This window comes from Rhinolophus sinicus, linkage group LG01 (assembly GCF_036562045.2).
Source record: "Rhinolophus sinicus isolate RSC01 linkage group LG01, ASM3656204v1, whole genome shotgun sequence".
Taxonomy (NCBI): Eukaryota; Metazoa; Chordata; class Mammalia; order Chiroptera; family Rhinolophidae; genus Rhinolophus; species Rhinolophus sinicus.
In genome coordinates, this window is record NC_133751.1 from 171,704,733 (window position 1) to 171,722,246 (window position 17,514).

General features: G+C 32.2%; 1 protein-coding gene across 2 annotated transcripts in view; it reads left to right on the forward strand.

The window, feature by feature from the left end:
• GLS (glutaminase) overlaps positions 1–17,514 on the forward strand; it is a 73,484-nt gene that overhangs the window by 14,522 nt on the left and 41,448 nt on the right. For both annotated transcript variants that reach the window (XM_019740710.2, XM_019740709.2), the window contains exons 4-7: positions 5,377–5,506; positions 6,239–6,318; positions 8,584–8,747; positions 12,947–13,005. In XM_019740710.2, coding sequence (XP_019596269.2) covers positions 5,377–5,506; positions 6,239–6,318; positions 8,584–8,747; positions 12,947–13,005 — 433 coding nt within the window. The remainder of the gene's footprint in view (positions 1–5,376; positions 5,507–6,238; positions 6,319–8,583; positions 8,748–12,946; positions 13,006–17,514) is intronic.

Sequence of the window (17,514 nt, forward strand, 5' to 3'; positions counted from 1 at the left end):
TTTACGACAAAATTGTATCTTTGAAGGCCAGTACTTCCTGTGTAACTGAAAACAGGGCATGGTGGTGGGAGTTTATAAACAACTATTTGAAGAACTTGGTGCACATTAAGGTTCTATAATACATTGGGGCTATTGTATACTTTCTTTGAAACTACTCTAAGGAAATGTAGCCATGGGTGTTTCCAATTTACAGTACCTAGAGCTTGCATTCATCTTACATAGAGCACACTCTTTGTCCTGTCATGACTTAAATTGATCTCCAATCATCTGAATGTCTCGCCATGGTCTGTTTCTTTCCTACAGAGTGGTTTAGATGACATCATAAAATGAGAAGGCTTCAGATAGCCTGTATTCCTTAGATTTACGTACCTCCATTGTATGCTTCTCTCCTCTCTTCAGACATATTATACATAGGCTTTTGACTATTTTAATTTTCCTCAAAATATTTAAAAACTAAAGACAACTTTGGAGATTAATGCCTTGATTTGATTGAATAAGAATATTTATTTTTTACTTTTCCTATATTTGCCTATCTGTTTATTATTTATCTTTATTTATGTGTTCCTACTAGTCTGATTACTTAATGATTTAATGGACAGCATGTTTGTAGTAGATCCCAAAGAGGTAAACGGTATTTTAAACTACTAATAAAGTGAAAACTAGTGTAGAACTGGAAACTCTACTGTAAGACACTGGCTTTTTTCAGACTATAGGTTTAAGTTGAAGTAGATCCAACGAATTCCAGCATCTACTTTGAAAGTTGATTTGTATGTATGTATGTATGTATGTATGTATTTTTGTTTATTTTTCTTTTATCTTATTTTGGGGGCTGAATGATTTATTGTAGCTATCTCCTGGAAACACGCTGCAGTTTTAAGTCATCTGAAGGTAGAAGTATTTAACTTAGGTCTTCCAACGCTTCCTGGCATGCTGTGAAGCACTGCTCACAGTTTTGGATTATCTTTTCACCACAAGGTTCTTGATTCTATTATCTCAGCTGAGCTTATAAAGTGTAGATGTTAGGCCCATGTTGGAATTCATGTTGGGAATTTTGAGTCTTCAGAACCCATTTCTTTGTGGAGGGAAGGAAATTTCTAGTTAGCTGTACCTTGGCAGTAAGGATTATTTTATTTTTAATGTTCATGAGCTACCTGTGCAAAGTACTCTGGATTATGGCGCCTTCTGGGGAGTTACTTTGGCATATCTGAGACTAATGATGTCAAAAGAGATGATTGGTAGATCTGGGTATGACATAATAGGTATGAGGAATTGCTTTGGAATTTTAAGTGAAAGCAGTATTTCACACCTTTTTAGTATTGTTTAAAAATTTTTATGCTTTATAAACGTGTTCCTATGTTTAAATATGAAATTAAAAGTAATTTAAGTACATTGATTATAAATCCAGGAAACAATCATAAAATTTTGTAACCATAATTTATAGAAAATAACAGCTGCCATCATTTAAAACACTAATCCAATCCTTTAAAAAAATTGATGATTGTAATATAGGCAGTTCCCAACTTGATAGATGCTTAGTGCTATATGTGAGCAGGCAGTAGAAAAGTCTAAGACTATAGGCATAAGGATTTCTCTTTCCATCATTACAATGAGGTGATTTAAAACCTCTGAGTAGTAACCTTCTCAGGTCACCTGGAAAGGTGATTGCTGCAGAGTTCTTCTGTTTCCAAAATAAGAAGTTTTCTAGTTTGTGTTGCCAGAAATAAAACTATGTCAGCTCCATGCAGGTGGGAAGGGGATGCTACAGTGGAATTCATTTTCCCAGAGAAATAATTTATAAAGGTCAGTAGATTTGGTTGAAGTCAATGTGTTGATATTTTACTTAAAATAACATTGTTGGTTAATACATTTAGCCTTTGAGGGTAATCTGAGAAATACCTACTTTGTATAACTTTTTATTTTTTAATGGGAAAATGAATTCTAAGTGTACTGTTTGGAACATAATCTATTTGAAAGTTGGAGACTGCCTGTACCCATCTAGATAGTCAATTGTTTTTAATGCTAATAATCCTTAAAATTAATAGAAGTAGAAAATTTATGTTGAAAATGAATTCCATATTTATTCATGCATTTTTAACTATGTTAGTATTAGAACTCTTTATGTGTGATTATAATTTTTTGGTCTTTTCTGTTTGGGGGGGAAATGAATGATAGTCTGCATTTTGTATATTGTTTGATTTTCTTAAAAAATTCAGGGTTATTTTACTAATGAAATATTATATGTGAGATATTTTGTAAAACATTAACATACATTAGAGTTGTAAATCATAAACAGTTAAGTAAGAACGAAAGAAAGATGATTATTATTCCCACTTTATAGATGAGAACAAAGCATGAGAAAGATGTGACTTTCTGAAATGCATAAGCATTTCCACCTCAGAGCTTATTGTATGTCTTCTGATTTTCTAGATTCATGCCATCTGTTTTAAAATAACTCCCAAGAAAAACATTTACATTTTGAAATGCTCATCAGTGTGCAGTTGGACACTCGTCTGAGTAGTAAGATTGCTTTTGTTGGCCACAGTAGTTCACCAGTTAAGGCTGTTACCACAGCTTTACCATCCCTGATAGAGCAAAAAACAAAACAAACAAAAAAAGAAACAGTTTCACTGTACAGTTTTAATTATAAACCTTTTAAAAGTGCTGATTAATTTTAAATAGTAGTCAGTTAATAATTTAAATTTGTTTGGCAATCCTCATTTTGTCGTATATAACTTCTTGAAAAATAAGGATGTAGATGTGATTTGATATAGGTACAGTGATTTATGATCAGGAATTGTGTTAACTTTTATATGCTGAGATTATTTGGTATATATTCTTGTAAATCTAGTGTACAAATCGAATTGCTATTTGAAACATTAAATATTAGATCAATTGTAAAACTTAATATTTTTTTAGATTAACATTGTGAAGCTATCAGAAAACAATTTATCAAAGTTCATTGAAGTAAATATTTGTTATCTGGGATGTCAATTATTTCTTTGTCTATAGGTTAATAATGGAAATTGGGACAATTTTTTCATGTTGTGATTGGGGCACATCTTTAGCACTAAAAACAACCTCTTTTAAATCATTGTTTAAATTTTATGTTGACCAAGTGAGTACATATTCTGAACTTTTATTAATAGTTAAAATGTGAAATCTGGCTTTTAATTTTAATTTGATGTTTCATTTAGAACAACTTGAATTGAAATATTGAGATATAAAAATTTCTCATTTAACGTGGACTAAAGAAATACTGAGAGTGTCTATTTCTTCGTTTTCCTGTTAATAATTAGTGCAAGTTATTTACTTGCAAGTTACAGTTGTTTTATCTGTAAAGTGGGGAAATTATCCTTCTCAAAGTGTTTATGTTTTGAGGGTTAAACAGGACGAATAGTACTTGGAATTTAGTACTTATTAAAAAAAAAAGGACAATTTGATATTTTTTTCTTTTCCCCAAAGAAGTTGCTAATATAGTGTCACATCACTTACCTGTGAGGAATCAGTTACATAAATAACTTCCCATATATAGTTAATCATTTGACTTTAATGCTTCAACTATAAACATTTGGGTTTTTGTCTCTTAAGGGCATATTTTATTGCTGAGTTACTGAAACTCTAAAAAGCTTAAACTATATGGTTTGCTGTAACCTATTCATAAAACCCTTCTTTAAGGTTACATTAATATATTGACTTTTTGGCTTACATCCTTTTTAGAACAAAGCAGAATATTAGTTCAGATCTTTAGATTTCATTCCCTCCAATCACATGTTCATGAGGTGTGATAAAAAAATAGTGAATGTTTAAATAAAAGACACACTGCTATTAATCCCCCTCAAAATACTCCCCCTCGCTTCGCACACACTTATCCCACCTTTTTTGCCGCTGTCTGAAGCAGTTCTGGACGTCCTCTTTCGTGAGTGTCTTTAGTTGCGCTGTCGTGGTTGCCTTGATGTCCTGAATCATTCTGACTTTGGAGAAGAGCCAGAAGTCGCACGGTGCCAGATCCAATGAATAAGGTGGATGAAGACACACAGTAATGCTTTTATTTGACAGAAATTGCTGTACCAGAAGCGATGTTTGACACAAGTCTTTCCGTTGTGATCACAAAATATGGTGAATGCTGCTGCCGAATGCCATCCAAAGTAAAGGCAGGGATCTTCAATATGGGAAGCCATGGCTCGAATCTTAGTAACAGTGTGTGACAAGTTTCAACTTGTTTGGTGCAGTCAGTCGGGTGTGAGCTACGGTTGAGAGAAGGAGTGTTTTCAAGTGTACTATAAATCTTCCATCATAACAGTGCTCCATGCCACACATCATTTCTGTCAGATAATAACATTACGGTGTATCCTCATCCACCTTGTTCACTGGATCTGGCACTGTTGGACTTCTGGCTCTTCCCCAAAGTCAGAATGATTCAGGACATCGAGGTAGCCAGGACAGCGCAACTAAAGACATTCATGAAAGAAGACTTCCAGAACTGCTTCAGAAAAGGGCAAGAACGATGGGATAAATGTGTTTGAAGTGAGGGGGAGTATTTTGAAGGGGATTAATGGCAATGTGTCTTTTACTGTAATAAATTTTTTTATTTAAACATTTATCGTATTGATTGATCACACCTCGTACTATATCTTGTAAATAGTTTTAAACAAGGAAATATTTTTATTTTACAATGTATTACATATCTTACATGGAACGGAATAATGCAAATTCAGCACTTTTAATGATTTAAGTAATATAAATTTATACTACATTATATATAATTTTATTGAAAATTATTTTTACAAGCATTAAAATAAACATTTTAAGAGACAAATTAATCTAAGTAAAGTTGGTTTTATCTCCTTTTTATAGCTTAGAAATGCAAAGTGTTCAAAATATAATTCAGGAAAAATATGTTAACATACAAGATGGTTCTTTTTTTGTGAAGTACTACTAACATATATAGGAACTAAGGAATATATGTCTGAGGTTACTTAATGGAAAACTAAACAGGATCTCGACTATGACATATTAAAGTGTGATTTTTGTTAACTAAATGTCATGCTGAATGCTTATCAACTTTGTTAGGCTAATAAATTTGTTTTTAGAATGTCTTGATACTTAACCTAGTGGAATGCTGTGCTGTTTTAATCTTTGGTAACAATTTTTAGACAGTCTAACTTATTTCTTTAACTTGTTCAACAGCTTACAAGCAACTACATGAAAGGCTGCTTGAAGAAAATAATGTAGAAAGAGTATAATTTATGGAATTTAGTTTGCTCTATAAAATGATGAATTTCTTTGCTGTTTAAATATCTCCTAATTAATATTGTTATTAACCAAGTGTTAATATTTGAAAGGCACCCAACCTATTTTTTTTCTCATATTCCACAGATGTGTTCAAAGCAACATTGTTTTGTTGACACAAGCCTTTAGAAGAAAGTTTGTCATTCCTGACTTTATGTCTTTTACCTCTCATATCGATGAGTTATATGAAAGTGCTAAAAAGCAGTCTGGAGGAAAGGTAATGTTTTTAATGTGAATATTTTCCTAAACCAATCACTTAATCAATTCAGCTCAACTTGAAGTATAGAGAGTAAAATTGTGTAATGTTCTTATGTTTTGCGAATTAAGAAATTTAAGTTAAATGAAGCTATTGGATAAAGTGCTTTTAAAATATTTTTAAAATTTAACTTTGTTATTTTGACTAAAAATCTTAAGTTTAAGAACTCTTTGATTTTCAAATAATTGCAATGGCTTTTAAGTCTTTAATAAAAAAAGGTTTAACTATTGGGAATTTCTGCGCATATATTCTTGAACATTAAATAAAATGTTTCCAGTTTTAAAAATCCTCTAATAATACTAAGGATGTTTTGTTTCTTCTCCATATTGAAAGATTTTAGAAAGTGGAACCCTACCAGCATGACCCTGATTAAAGAAATTCTCAATTTCTTCCCCTTAAAAAAAATCAAGTCCTAGTTCCGCTTTTAGACTGCTTTTTTAGGAAGAGAGAATGCATTGGAAAGCATAGGGGATAATGGAGACTGAAAGAAATCACTTAGATCTCACCTGTAATCCTCAAGTCTATTGTGCTTTTAGTTTTTATGAATTTTGTTATAAAAGATAAGACTACCAAGCCACTGAGTGCTATAAAATAACTTTTCATTGATGGAAGCTAAATTGAGAGAAATGTTTTGGTAGAAGAAAATATTTTCCTATATTATATCTGTTAATTTCTTTCCAATATTTTGGTTAGGTTGCTGATTATATTCCTCAACTGGCCAAGTTCAGTCCTGATTTGTGGGGTGTGTCTGTTTGTACAGTAGATGGACAGAGGTAAGTTTATTTCAAATCCATGAAAACTGCCAGTCATTTGTAAAGTAAAAAGTCAGTTGCAAAACATGCAGGATTTATGAAGTCCATGAATGTAATCTTTGGAAAGTGCTCATACTGCAGGCACAGCCACTGACAAACGAGGATCTAGCAGCATTATTTTTAAAAAAAATGATGTGAGGGTAATTCAAAGAAAATGATTTGATTTTTGAAACCTATGAATTAAGGAGAGGCCCTGGGAAAATGGATCAAGTACTGGAATATTTTTTTCAAGAATGACTGTTATGCTGTGAGTCAGACATAAAGATTTATTATCAGGTTGTAATTTGGTTTTGTCAATCAAAAAATAAAAATCTATTATTTTTTTACTCATTTGAGGACTTAACTCAGAGATACCATCTTCCTGGGTTTGTTTTGTTTTTTACTAAGGTAATTGTTTTTTTAATTAAAATATAACATATAAAATAAGGTACATAACTCCTGTGTGTATACAGCTTGATGAATTTATATCAGAGATGTAATTTTACCATAAATTTTACAAAAACTACAAGTCATTTAGCCTTATAATTTTAGGTTTTAGTTTTCAACAAAATGTCCCAATGAAAGCTTTACCCCCACTTCTTAAATTTTGATCTCTTAAGTGCCTTAGTTCTAATTGATCGTTTTATTTTTTATTTATTGTCCTTTAAAAGAACACATGGTTTAGCCGCCCATTCATTCTTAAGATAAGGAATCTGAGGCCCTGAGTTCATATAATACTGGAAGACATGAAACCAGCACCTAGGTGTCTTAACTTCTACTGCATTTGACTAGATGTTAAACATCTGGTCATAATGACTGGCTTTTGTCCTCATCTGGGGTTGTAAAATATACTCAACATTCATTGTCTGTTGAATTAAATGTTGGGCGCTATGATAAGACACAAGTACATGAGAAGATGTGGCTTCATCCTTGCAGAGCACATTCAAATAGGGAGTGATAGTCCTGTTTTTGTAATTGGAGGAAATGGTTTATCATGTAATGGAAATGTTTATATCTGGAGGAAATTACTATCATTTAATGCTTCACATGGTTTTTCTCTTAAACATTATTTGGGTGTAGAAATGATTCTTTTAGTTTAGTTTTCTTATCTAGGGAATTTTAAAAGTTGACTTTGGACTAGAATTATATGTATTTTTAAATCCAAAGGTAATAGTATGACAGGCTTTTGTGAGGTTTTAGAATGATTGTCAAGTTGAAGTTACAGTCTGAATTAGAAAGTATTTATAAATACGACAGGAAAAATAATATACTTTTGCCATATATATATGTATGTGTGTATATATATGTATGTGTGTGAGTTTATATATATATATATATATATAAACTCTCACACATATGTGTGTGTGTGTGTGTGTGTGTATATGTTCATTTTCCATAATATACCTAGGAGTGAGGTGGCCCTCTGACATCTCTGTTGTAACCAATTTGCCTAGGAGTAGTTATTAATAGTGCTCAGTTTCACGATGAATGAGTTTCATTGTTAATGAATGAGTTCCTATAACTGTTGGGGTATTATTCGGAGCACTTGGGATGCTTCAGCGATACAAAGATATCTGCTCTTGTGAAGCTTACGTTACTATTATGGGGTCAGTGAGAATTTTTATATTTTCAAACCTATTCTCTACTTCATGTGCCAATTTGGTAACATATAAGCTTTCTTTTTGTTCTGTTATTGATCTACATGAAAATAATGACTGCCATTAGTGCCAGCTCTATCAGGTTTATAATATTTAATGCCATTTCTTTTAATGGGGCCTGAATTGTGAGCAGATATGGTTTACAAGATGAGGCATTTATAGAGAAGGTCTCAGAGAATGGTATTGAACCTAAATTGAGCTCCACTTAAAAATTAACCACGGTTTAGCCATGCTTAAAGCTATGGGTAAAAATGTAGTGACTAGTTTCTAAAAGGGCTAGGTCATCTTATATCACTGAATACAGGTAGGAGGAGTAAGGAGGGCCATCCTCTCTTAACCCTCAGAGGAAAATTTTCACATTACTTACCTAATTTTGAATCATTCTATTACCTGAGTACTTTTAAGCTTTTGCTTTTATTTGCACTAGCCCTTTTAAAGTAAACATTTATTTTTTAATGTCCAGGTAAACCTGTGGTTGAGTTATGGAAAAACTTTGTAAATTAGAATTAACATGTAAAACATAACTCCAATTATTCAGTTACTTTTTTCCAGTTGATCTTAATCATTTTTTAAATCTACTTTTAAATAGGCATTCTATTGGAGATACCAAAGTTCCATTTTGTCTTCAGTCCTGTGTAAAACCTTTGAAATATGCCATTGCTGTTAATGATCTTGGAACTGAGTATGTGCATCGATATGTTGGGAAAGAGCCAAGTGGATTAAGATTCAACAAACTGTTTTTAAATGAAGATGGTAAGGATTACATAAAAAAGTTGATCAGAAAAAGAAATACCTTTCCTGTGTAACTCTAAGTAGTTATTTTCATTTTTTTGAAGAGAATTAAAAGCATTTGTACTTTCGTTTTTCACAGAATTCTGTGAAACCCATAGAGATGGTTAAATCACCTACTTTTTAAAATGATTGTTTTAGGCATCTCATACCACTGGAAAGTGGGATAAGCAGGTGGGGGCAGGGAGTAAGATTTTTCACTTTATAACCACCTATACGGAATTATCTTGTAGTAAAATCTTACAGTGTCTGGAATTTCCTTTAAAATAATGCAGTGGAGTGTAGCTGGGAGTGCTGGGTGTGATTATTATTATATGTTGGTAATTATTAGAGCTAAATGATGGATACATGGGTTTTTATATTCCATTCTTGTTACTTTTGTATATTATATATTGTGTATCTTTGAAAACTTCCATAATAACTTTAATGGTGGCGTTGGTTGAGATAGTGTATTTGTTTTTTGTTTCATAACATTTAATATTTGAAAGAAACATCTTGGGTTAAATAGTTGGACAACTAACAATCTTATTAATTTATAGGAATCCAAAAAGAAAGAGGAGGACAAAAGTAGTTAGTATTTTTGATCTCCTAGTAATTGGTGTTTTAAATCTAAAAACCAACCTAAGGATTGATTTCCATTTTTCAATCTTTTAGGCATGTGCTAGGTTCCTCATTGTGTGATGAGTTGAGGTAGAAATGCAAAAAGGAAGAGTGAAGGAATTCAGGGGTTGCAGTAATGATTGGGAGAAATATACTTCTATATTTTTTCTTTCTGCTGGATAAAAAATGAAATGTGATTTATAGTCAGTATTATTTAATTTTTTAAAGAAATTATAAGGCTGCTATTTTCTTAAGTTTTTCTTCCTATTTATTTTGAGAGCAATTACATCTTCTTTTATCATAATCTTTCTATCCTTATGCTACATTTGACTTTATAGAGATTACCATAAAGTAGCAACTTTTTAATAAGGACATTACATGGCAGAAATACCTTATTTATTAAATTTACAGACATCAAGATTTAATATGGAAAGAATTAATATTTTTGTTTTAACAAGATTAAACATTTTACAAGAAGAATTAATATTTTTCTAGGTAAGGTACAATAGAGTAATCTAGGTGGTTCTGGTGAATTGATTGATTTTGAGAGAGTTATTTAAAGAACAGAAATTAACAAATACAGGAATTTGAAGGTGAAGTATTTCAGAAACAAAAATAAATAAAATGCCCATAAATTTCAGATGTCACCTATGTCCATTTTATCATACAAAGCAAATGTTTGGCATTAAACAGTGTCATTACTGCTGTCATAAATATTTTTTAACTAAAATCTCTAAGTTAAACCCTTCAATTCTTCCCTCCTATTTATGGCAGAGCAGGAAAAAAGTAGATTTTTACAGTCATAGGTTTTAGACTGAGGTTTTATACTGAAGTAAATGCTGGTGTTATAATATCTCTGGTGTATTTCCAAGTGTTCAGATGTCTGGCTTTTGAGCCAAAGGCAGAGTGAGTGAGGAGTTGCTTACATCTGAAAATTGCTCTGTCATGCCATGAAATGCTTTAGTATTCTTTGAAAGATTTTCTTGAATGTAGCTTATGTAGTGTTTCCTGTATATTTTATGATTTAGAAAATATTAAATGCTCACATCTATGTGGTACCATTTGGAATACACACATTAGCTGCCTCGTGGGGCCCTACAGTTAGACCTGATAATGTCAAACAAACATGAAATAACAGATACATGAATATCTACACAAATACAAGTATAAACCAATTTAGCACAACTGGATCTCCATATCCTGCTTCCTGTCTGCCTGTGGTTTTTCTTTCAAGTGGATAAAATTGGAAACTTTGTTTCTTGGCTCCCTCTTGCCATATACTATTTTTCTGTGTTAGCAACTGCCCTCATTTTGTGTGATCTCAGAGAAAGCAAACTTCTCTTAGTATAATTTGAAATAGGCAAAATCTTGATTGTAATATTCATATTATACTAAGTTTTATTTCAGCTTTTGGAACTAGTCATAATGGGTAACCCAAAATGTATAATGTTTAAATCATAGCTATTAAAGTCACGTTGTTGATCTTACTCGTATATTGAGGAAAAGTGGTAGACTATTACCCAATTTTTTGTCTTTATTGATTTTTTTAAATTAAAAGAATTGTAACAGCTTTATTGAGATACACATTTTGAGATACTTCCATCCATGTAATTCATTTGTTTAAAGTGTACAAATCAATAGCTTTTAGTATATTTGTAGAGTTGTGCAACCATCACCGTAATCAATTTTGGGATACATTTATCACCTCAAAAAGATACCCTGCACTCATTATCAGTCAGTACCCATTTCTCTTCCACCCCTGGCAACTAGTAAGTTACTTTCTGTCTCTGTAGATGTACCTATTCTAAATGGAGTCATATACTATTTGATCTTTTATGACTGGCCTATTTTACTTAGCATAATGTTTTTAAGGTGCTTTCATGTTGTATAACATGTATCAATACTTCATTTTTTTAAATCGCTGAATAATACTCCATTGTATGGATAATAATACCTCATTTTGTTTATTTACTCATCACTTGACAGGACATTTAGGTTGTTTTTCACTTTTTCAGCATTAACATAAATGCTGCTGTGAACATCTGTGTACAAATTTCTGTGTGCACATATGTTTTTATTTCTCTTGGTTGTGTACCTGAGAGTGGAATTCCTGGGCCAAATGGTAACTAACAGCTTGAAGAACTGCCAGGCTATTTTCCAGAGCTCAGAATTTTTTAACCATAGCTCAACTCAAAGAAGGTAACTTGCTTAAAATTCAAGGAGGCTAATAATGTAGCAATAACTTAATGAATTCTGCTAGAGTTGTCACGTTAAGTAAGATCTTACTCCCAAAGAAATGAATCACTACTGCAAACAGATAATTTAGGAATTATGTTTTCAAATAAATCTTTTCAGGGGCCTGCCTGGTGGCTCCGGTGGTTGGAGCACTGTGCTCCTAATGCCTAGGTCACCGGTTCAATTCCCACATGGGCCAGTGAGCTGCACCCTCTACAGTTAAGATTATGAACAATGGCTCTCCCTGGAGGTGGGCTGCCGTGAGCAGCAGGAGGTCGCCACGGGCTGCTGTGAGCTGTGGCCAGCAGCCGGCTGCCATGAGCTGCTGTGAGCTGCCCACCGCCAACTGACTGCCTCAGCCCTGGGTGGGGGGTGGCGAGAAAGGCTTATAATACCAGCATAGGTGAGGCAGCTGTGTCCTACACAACTAGACTGAGAAACAACGGCTTGAACTGGAGTGGGGAGACGGGGGGGGGGGGGGTGGAAGAAGGGGGAAAAAATATACATACATGTATATATATATATATATTTTTTTTTCCCCAGTGCCTTAAGAATTTTGTTCGGCCTTTGTGCCATATCGTGAATGAAAATGTGATCAGTGAGATTTGAAATTCTTTTTATTGTAAGAATTAGGAGTAGACAGGATTTGGGATAAACTTAAATTTTAAGTAATTTTTAAAATTACATAAATACATCCTCATTGTCAGGAAATATAGAAAGCATAAAGAATCGAGTTTAAATCCCTGTAATCTTTTTATAACTATGTGCATCACTTGTTAGTGTTTGTGTCTTCTGAATATACCTATATGTGTGTATACATAAACACAAAAATAAAACAGTTCACATTAGATGTGCTTTTTCCAAGGTGATGTTTAACAGTAATATTATTTTATACTTAAGAATGTGCCAGGTACTTTCTAAGCATTTCATGTGTTTTAATTTATTTAAGCATTATGACTCGCTGAGGTGTTGGTGTTGTTATTACTCTTAGTTTACAGATGGGAAAATCAAGGTACAGTAAAGTTCAGTTACTTGCCCATGGACAAATAGCTAGTAAATGACAGAATTAGGAAATTTGGATGTGCTCTTACACTACTATTCACTGCCTTTCTGTACATGAATCTTTGTTTGCCTATGTAATTATTATAGCAGCTTCCTAGAAGTGTATTACTGTTTGATATGGGATTTAAATGCATTCCTCCACAACCCCTCCCCCCAAATAGGAACTGTAACATTGGCTTACAGAAAGAAATAGGTGTATATTCATGGGAAGTACCTATGCATCACAGAAAATTATAAAATAATGGTATTGCTTTTGTATTTCACAGATAAACCACATAATCCTATGGTAAATGCTGGAGCAATTGTTGTGACTTCATTAATAAAGGTAAAATGTTGACATTTCCTTTTAACCTAGTAAATTTTTTTAATAAGGCATAAAAGTGGATTTTGGATGATTTATGTAGAACTGTAAAAAGTTTTCTTTTGGTGTTAAAAATATAATTTTATGGTTTAAGTTTAGGCTATTTATCAGAATAAATGATACAATTTCAAAGGCAACATTAAAAACAGATGACTCATTGTAAATTTCAACATTTCCTCTTGACCTGAAGATCTGGCAAAAATTCCCAAAGTTGTCTCGACATAGGCACAGAAGTTTTTCTTCTAAAGTTTTGATTTTTTTTCTTTTTTCCCTCTTCACTTTGGCTCTTCTAGAATGAACAGATTCAGAGTTAAAAGCATTTTGCTGTTTAATGTTTGTCATCAACATATATAAGAACAAATGTTCTGGTACTTTGTGTTAAGACAAAGTACATTGATTTACCCTTGAATATTCTCAAGTCCTGTATACTTTCATGAGCTGTAATCATGATTTTCATTTGAACTTGTTTTATTTGTTTTACTTCAGTCAGTAACTAAAATAAATAAGACCTATTCCAATTATTAAGTTATATTATGCCTTGGTTTGCATTGTAAGTTTTGATTTTTCTTTTTTAGTGTCTGATTTGCCTTAATAATTGGAAGCTCTAATGTTTGAAATAAGTATTTGAAAATGATCCTATTGTGTGATACTGTTTAGAGTTTTAATTTCTAATTACAAATTTCATTTATTTTCAAATTTCATTTGTGTTTAGAACATTTATGTACTTTCTTCAGTAAATCTGTGCCTATTTATTCCAAGCTTGAAAAAGAAAACCAAAACTGAATGGCTTTATAGATGCGTTAACTCAGGATGAGATGGGCTCTTAGCCATTTAATAAAAATTCATCTAATTTGTATACTAGAAATCCTCTCTTTCATGAATTTTATATGTTCATGAGAAAAGGCTTTTAAAATAGAAAACTACTATCTTAAGTATATATATATATATATATATATATATATATATATATATATATGTTGTTATTTTAGGGCAAATGCTTTGTAAGCATTGGCCCACTCAATCCTTGTAACTAGTGAAATATATAGTATTATAGCCAAGTGTTATTTTTTAATGTACTAATTTTAGTAAACTATGGAAATTTTCATTTTGCCCATAGTAACATCTATAATAGATATTCACGACTATCTTGCATAAGAGGAAAGTTGTCAATATGAGGTGAAAATAACTATTTGTTTATTATAGAAAATTATATGAATATGTGCTAAGCACAGTCCTGCCTTCAGGTAGCTCACGTTATAGTTGTGGGGTTTACACAAGTAAATGGGCCCTTACAATGAAATAAATACTGCAGTGAGTGGAAAGTCTCATTAATAATTGTTAGATTTGAGCAAGTAACTTAAATTAGAGGTAAGGGAAGTTTTTATAATACAATGTATGTGTTAATGTTTGATGAGAAAACCATTAGAATGGTTCTGAACATTTTTTTGGTCTTTCCAGAAAAAATGTTCACATGACATGATTTTATATAAACTTTTGGGAGTTCACAGACCCTTTGACACTGATCCATGTATCCCAGTTTAAGAACTCTTACACTGGAGAAAGATTAGCATAGCACACCAATAGTATTTTCAAGAAAAGTCATATGTGAATGATTAATAGAAGCCTCCCTTAACACATGCAGTTAAACCATGTTCTGTTTAATGATTCATGGGTTTAATATACCACATTGAAATGCATGTCTGGTCATACCACGCTGTCACTTCATTAGTTTCACTTACCGTGTTCATTCAGAAGCTGTGAACTAGACATTGAACCACATTAATTTGAGAACTTAGAAACAGAATTAAAACATATGTACACATGTGTGGTTCAGTGTCCAACAATGCAAAAATTTAACTGAGTCATCTTGTATTTACAAATTTGATGAGTGATTTTAAATTCATAAAAATTTTAAATTTACTGGCAAAGTTGGAAATGAGGCTTTGGGGTATGGTTCACATTTAAGGTCACTTTCTTTGAATTTTTGTTTTAAGAAGGTGTTTCACAAATTTTGTTTAAATGAAGTTCATGTAAATCTTGGAGGAGTAAGCTTGATATACTGCCATAAAACTGACTGTCCCAGTCTCAAATATTTTTCTTAGACTCTTTAAAAAAGAATTCAAAATTCTTACAAATGTCTGTACGTGATCTCTGCAATTTGTATGATCAGATAATGTTTATGAATTGGTGATTGAAATTGAAGTAATAAAACCATAACCAAAAGGGTTTTGAAGCCCAGCCCTCTTACTTTATATAGATGCAGTGAGGAACCTGAAACTGGATAGCTTCTAACAGCAGCAGAATTGGGCTTGAGCTAAATCTCCTGATTTTCTGTTCGCTGTTCATTGTAATTCACTCTGCCATGTTTAATGTAGGTATTTGCTGTTTCTCTTGATGGCATCTGTGTCTTTACCTAGCACAGATATGTTGTCCAAAAAGCAGAAATTTTATTTTCTGAATTTTAATTCATACAAGAGGTACCGGCTTAAAAGTAACACCTAATTTTCAGTGGTGCATCTAGTCATTCTTTAGACATTGGTCAGTGCCTACTATCTGTAACAAACTAGGCCTCTTTCTAGAGGAGTTTGCATTTGAGTACCTGAAGTGTGGCTATTTTACCATGGCTGCTAGATATGAATTCTCTTTTTTAGGTCTTTTAGTTGATGACCATAAAGCTCTTTTTTTTCTTTCAAAATTCAGGACTTTAATGGTGCTATTAAAATATTTTCCTCATGTTACTCCCCTTCCCACACACAAAAAAATTAAAAGTAGAGTCTTTAGTAAGACTCTTTATTTCATAATTTTGTAGTATTGATATTTTTTCCTTGTAGGATTTGGTGGTGATCCTCAGGAAATGGGGGAAGAGGCAGAGCAAATGTTCAAAAGGATTAGCAGATTGTGGAAAAAAAAAGGAGGATTTGGACAGAAGGAACCTGTTGCATAAATTCTTAACTACTAAACTTATAGGAAACCGCCATATTTAAAATTTTAAACAAAGCTATATAGGTAAATACCTTCGTAAAAAGAAATGTCATTTTGTACATAAAATGCACATAATTAAAGCCGTAAAGGTACTACTACACTGCCTCTCTTTTTCTCTATGGTAGCTGCTATATTTAAAGGAATACTTTGTGGTGCAGTTTGTTTTATTTGATGATGATAATGTGGTTTGATTTAAAGGAAAGTGGAAAAAAAAATTGAAAGGAGCACAGTTATTTTGGATGAAATAGCAAGCAGTATCCTTATGTAACTTTTTCTTTCCGTGGTAAAAATACCACCTCGTTTTAGTTTAAAAGTTAGGTCTGGTGATAACTTGAGCGTTAGGGTGGGAAAATGAGGACAACATATTACATGATAATTACCACACTTCTGCTTTTTTATTTTAAAGATAAAGAGTAAGTTACATTGTTTTCTATGTTTATGTATCTCGATTCTAGTGGTAATTTCAAGTTTTGTCATTTGAAAAAGCTTTTTTTTTCTTTAAATGAGAAGTCTTTTTGAATTTAAATAATCAGTTTTTTTCCCCTCTCTCAAAAACAATTTAATCGTGCTTCACGAAAATCACAACAAATTTAGTGAACATGTATGTAATGCTCAGTTTGGTCATGTAGCAATAACCTGTTAGACCTGCTTGTAAGCCACATTTTTAAGGCAGTTGTGGCTCTGGAGAGCAAGGAGCAATGGATGATAATTTGAACTTGGTGACATTCATAAGAAAGGAGTATGTTGGTTTATTTACTTCATGTTTATATCAGTTGATGCATTTGAGGTTTCTTTTAAATGAAAGTAGATCATTTATTGCCAACGGAATTCACTTTTCTGTTACTTTATTTTTTTGGATTAATCTATGAAAAGACTAGATTTAGAGCATTATTTTTTACCTGTAATATCTATTAGAATCCTCCAAGTATTTAGCTTTAAAGTCTTTTCTGTGGCAAGATTAAACTGGGAGTATTTTGTAACATTTTCAGTTATTTCTTTTTGCCTCTTTATGCCTCTTCCTCTGTGATCTCTTAATTTTCCATTGGCTTTTACATCTCCATACTTTATGAATGGAATCAAGTGAATTACACACAAAATAACTCTGATTACTGCAGTGACTTTACATGAGTCATTTTTATATTAAAATTTTTGGCAGATGTCCCTGTTAACAGTGATTTTCATCTGTTAAAATGTATAATACATGATTCAGTTCATGAGTATGTTATAAAAACAGTTTGTAAAAGCACTTCAATATAGTTATATTAATTTATTAGCCAGGGTTAAAACTCAGCACCTCTTTATGAAATTTGCATTCATGAAGTTCTCAAAGGAATGCAAATTCTTTAACTTGATAGGTATGTTTATAGAAAAATAAATAGGTATCATTTTCTAATCTCAGGGCCTGATTGCTACCCTTTTCAAACCAGCCACATGGTTTGCTTTTTAAAAGTCATTTGGTGAAGGCATTAGAAATTTTGGTAAATATATTTT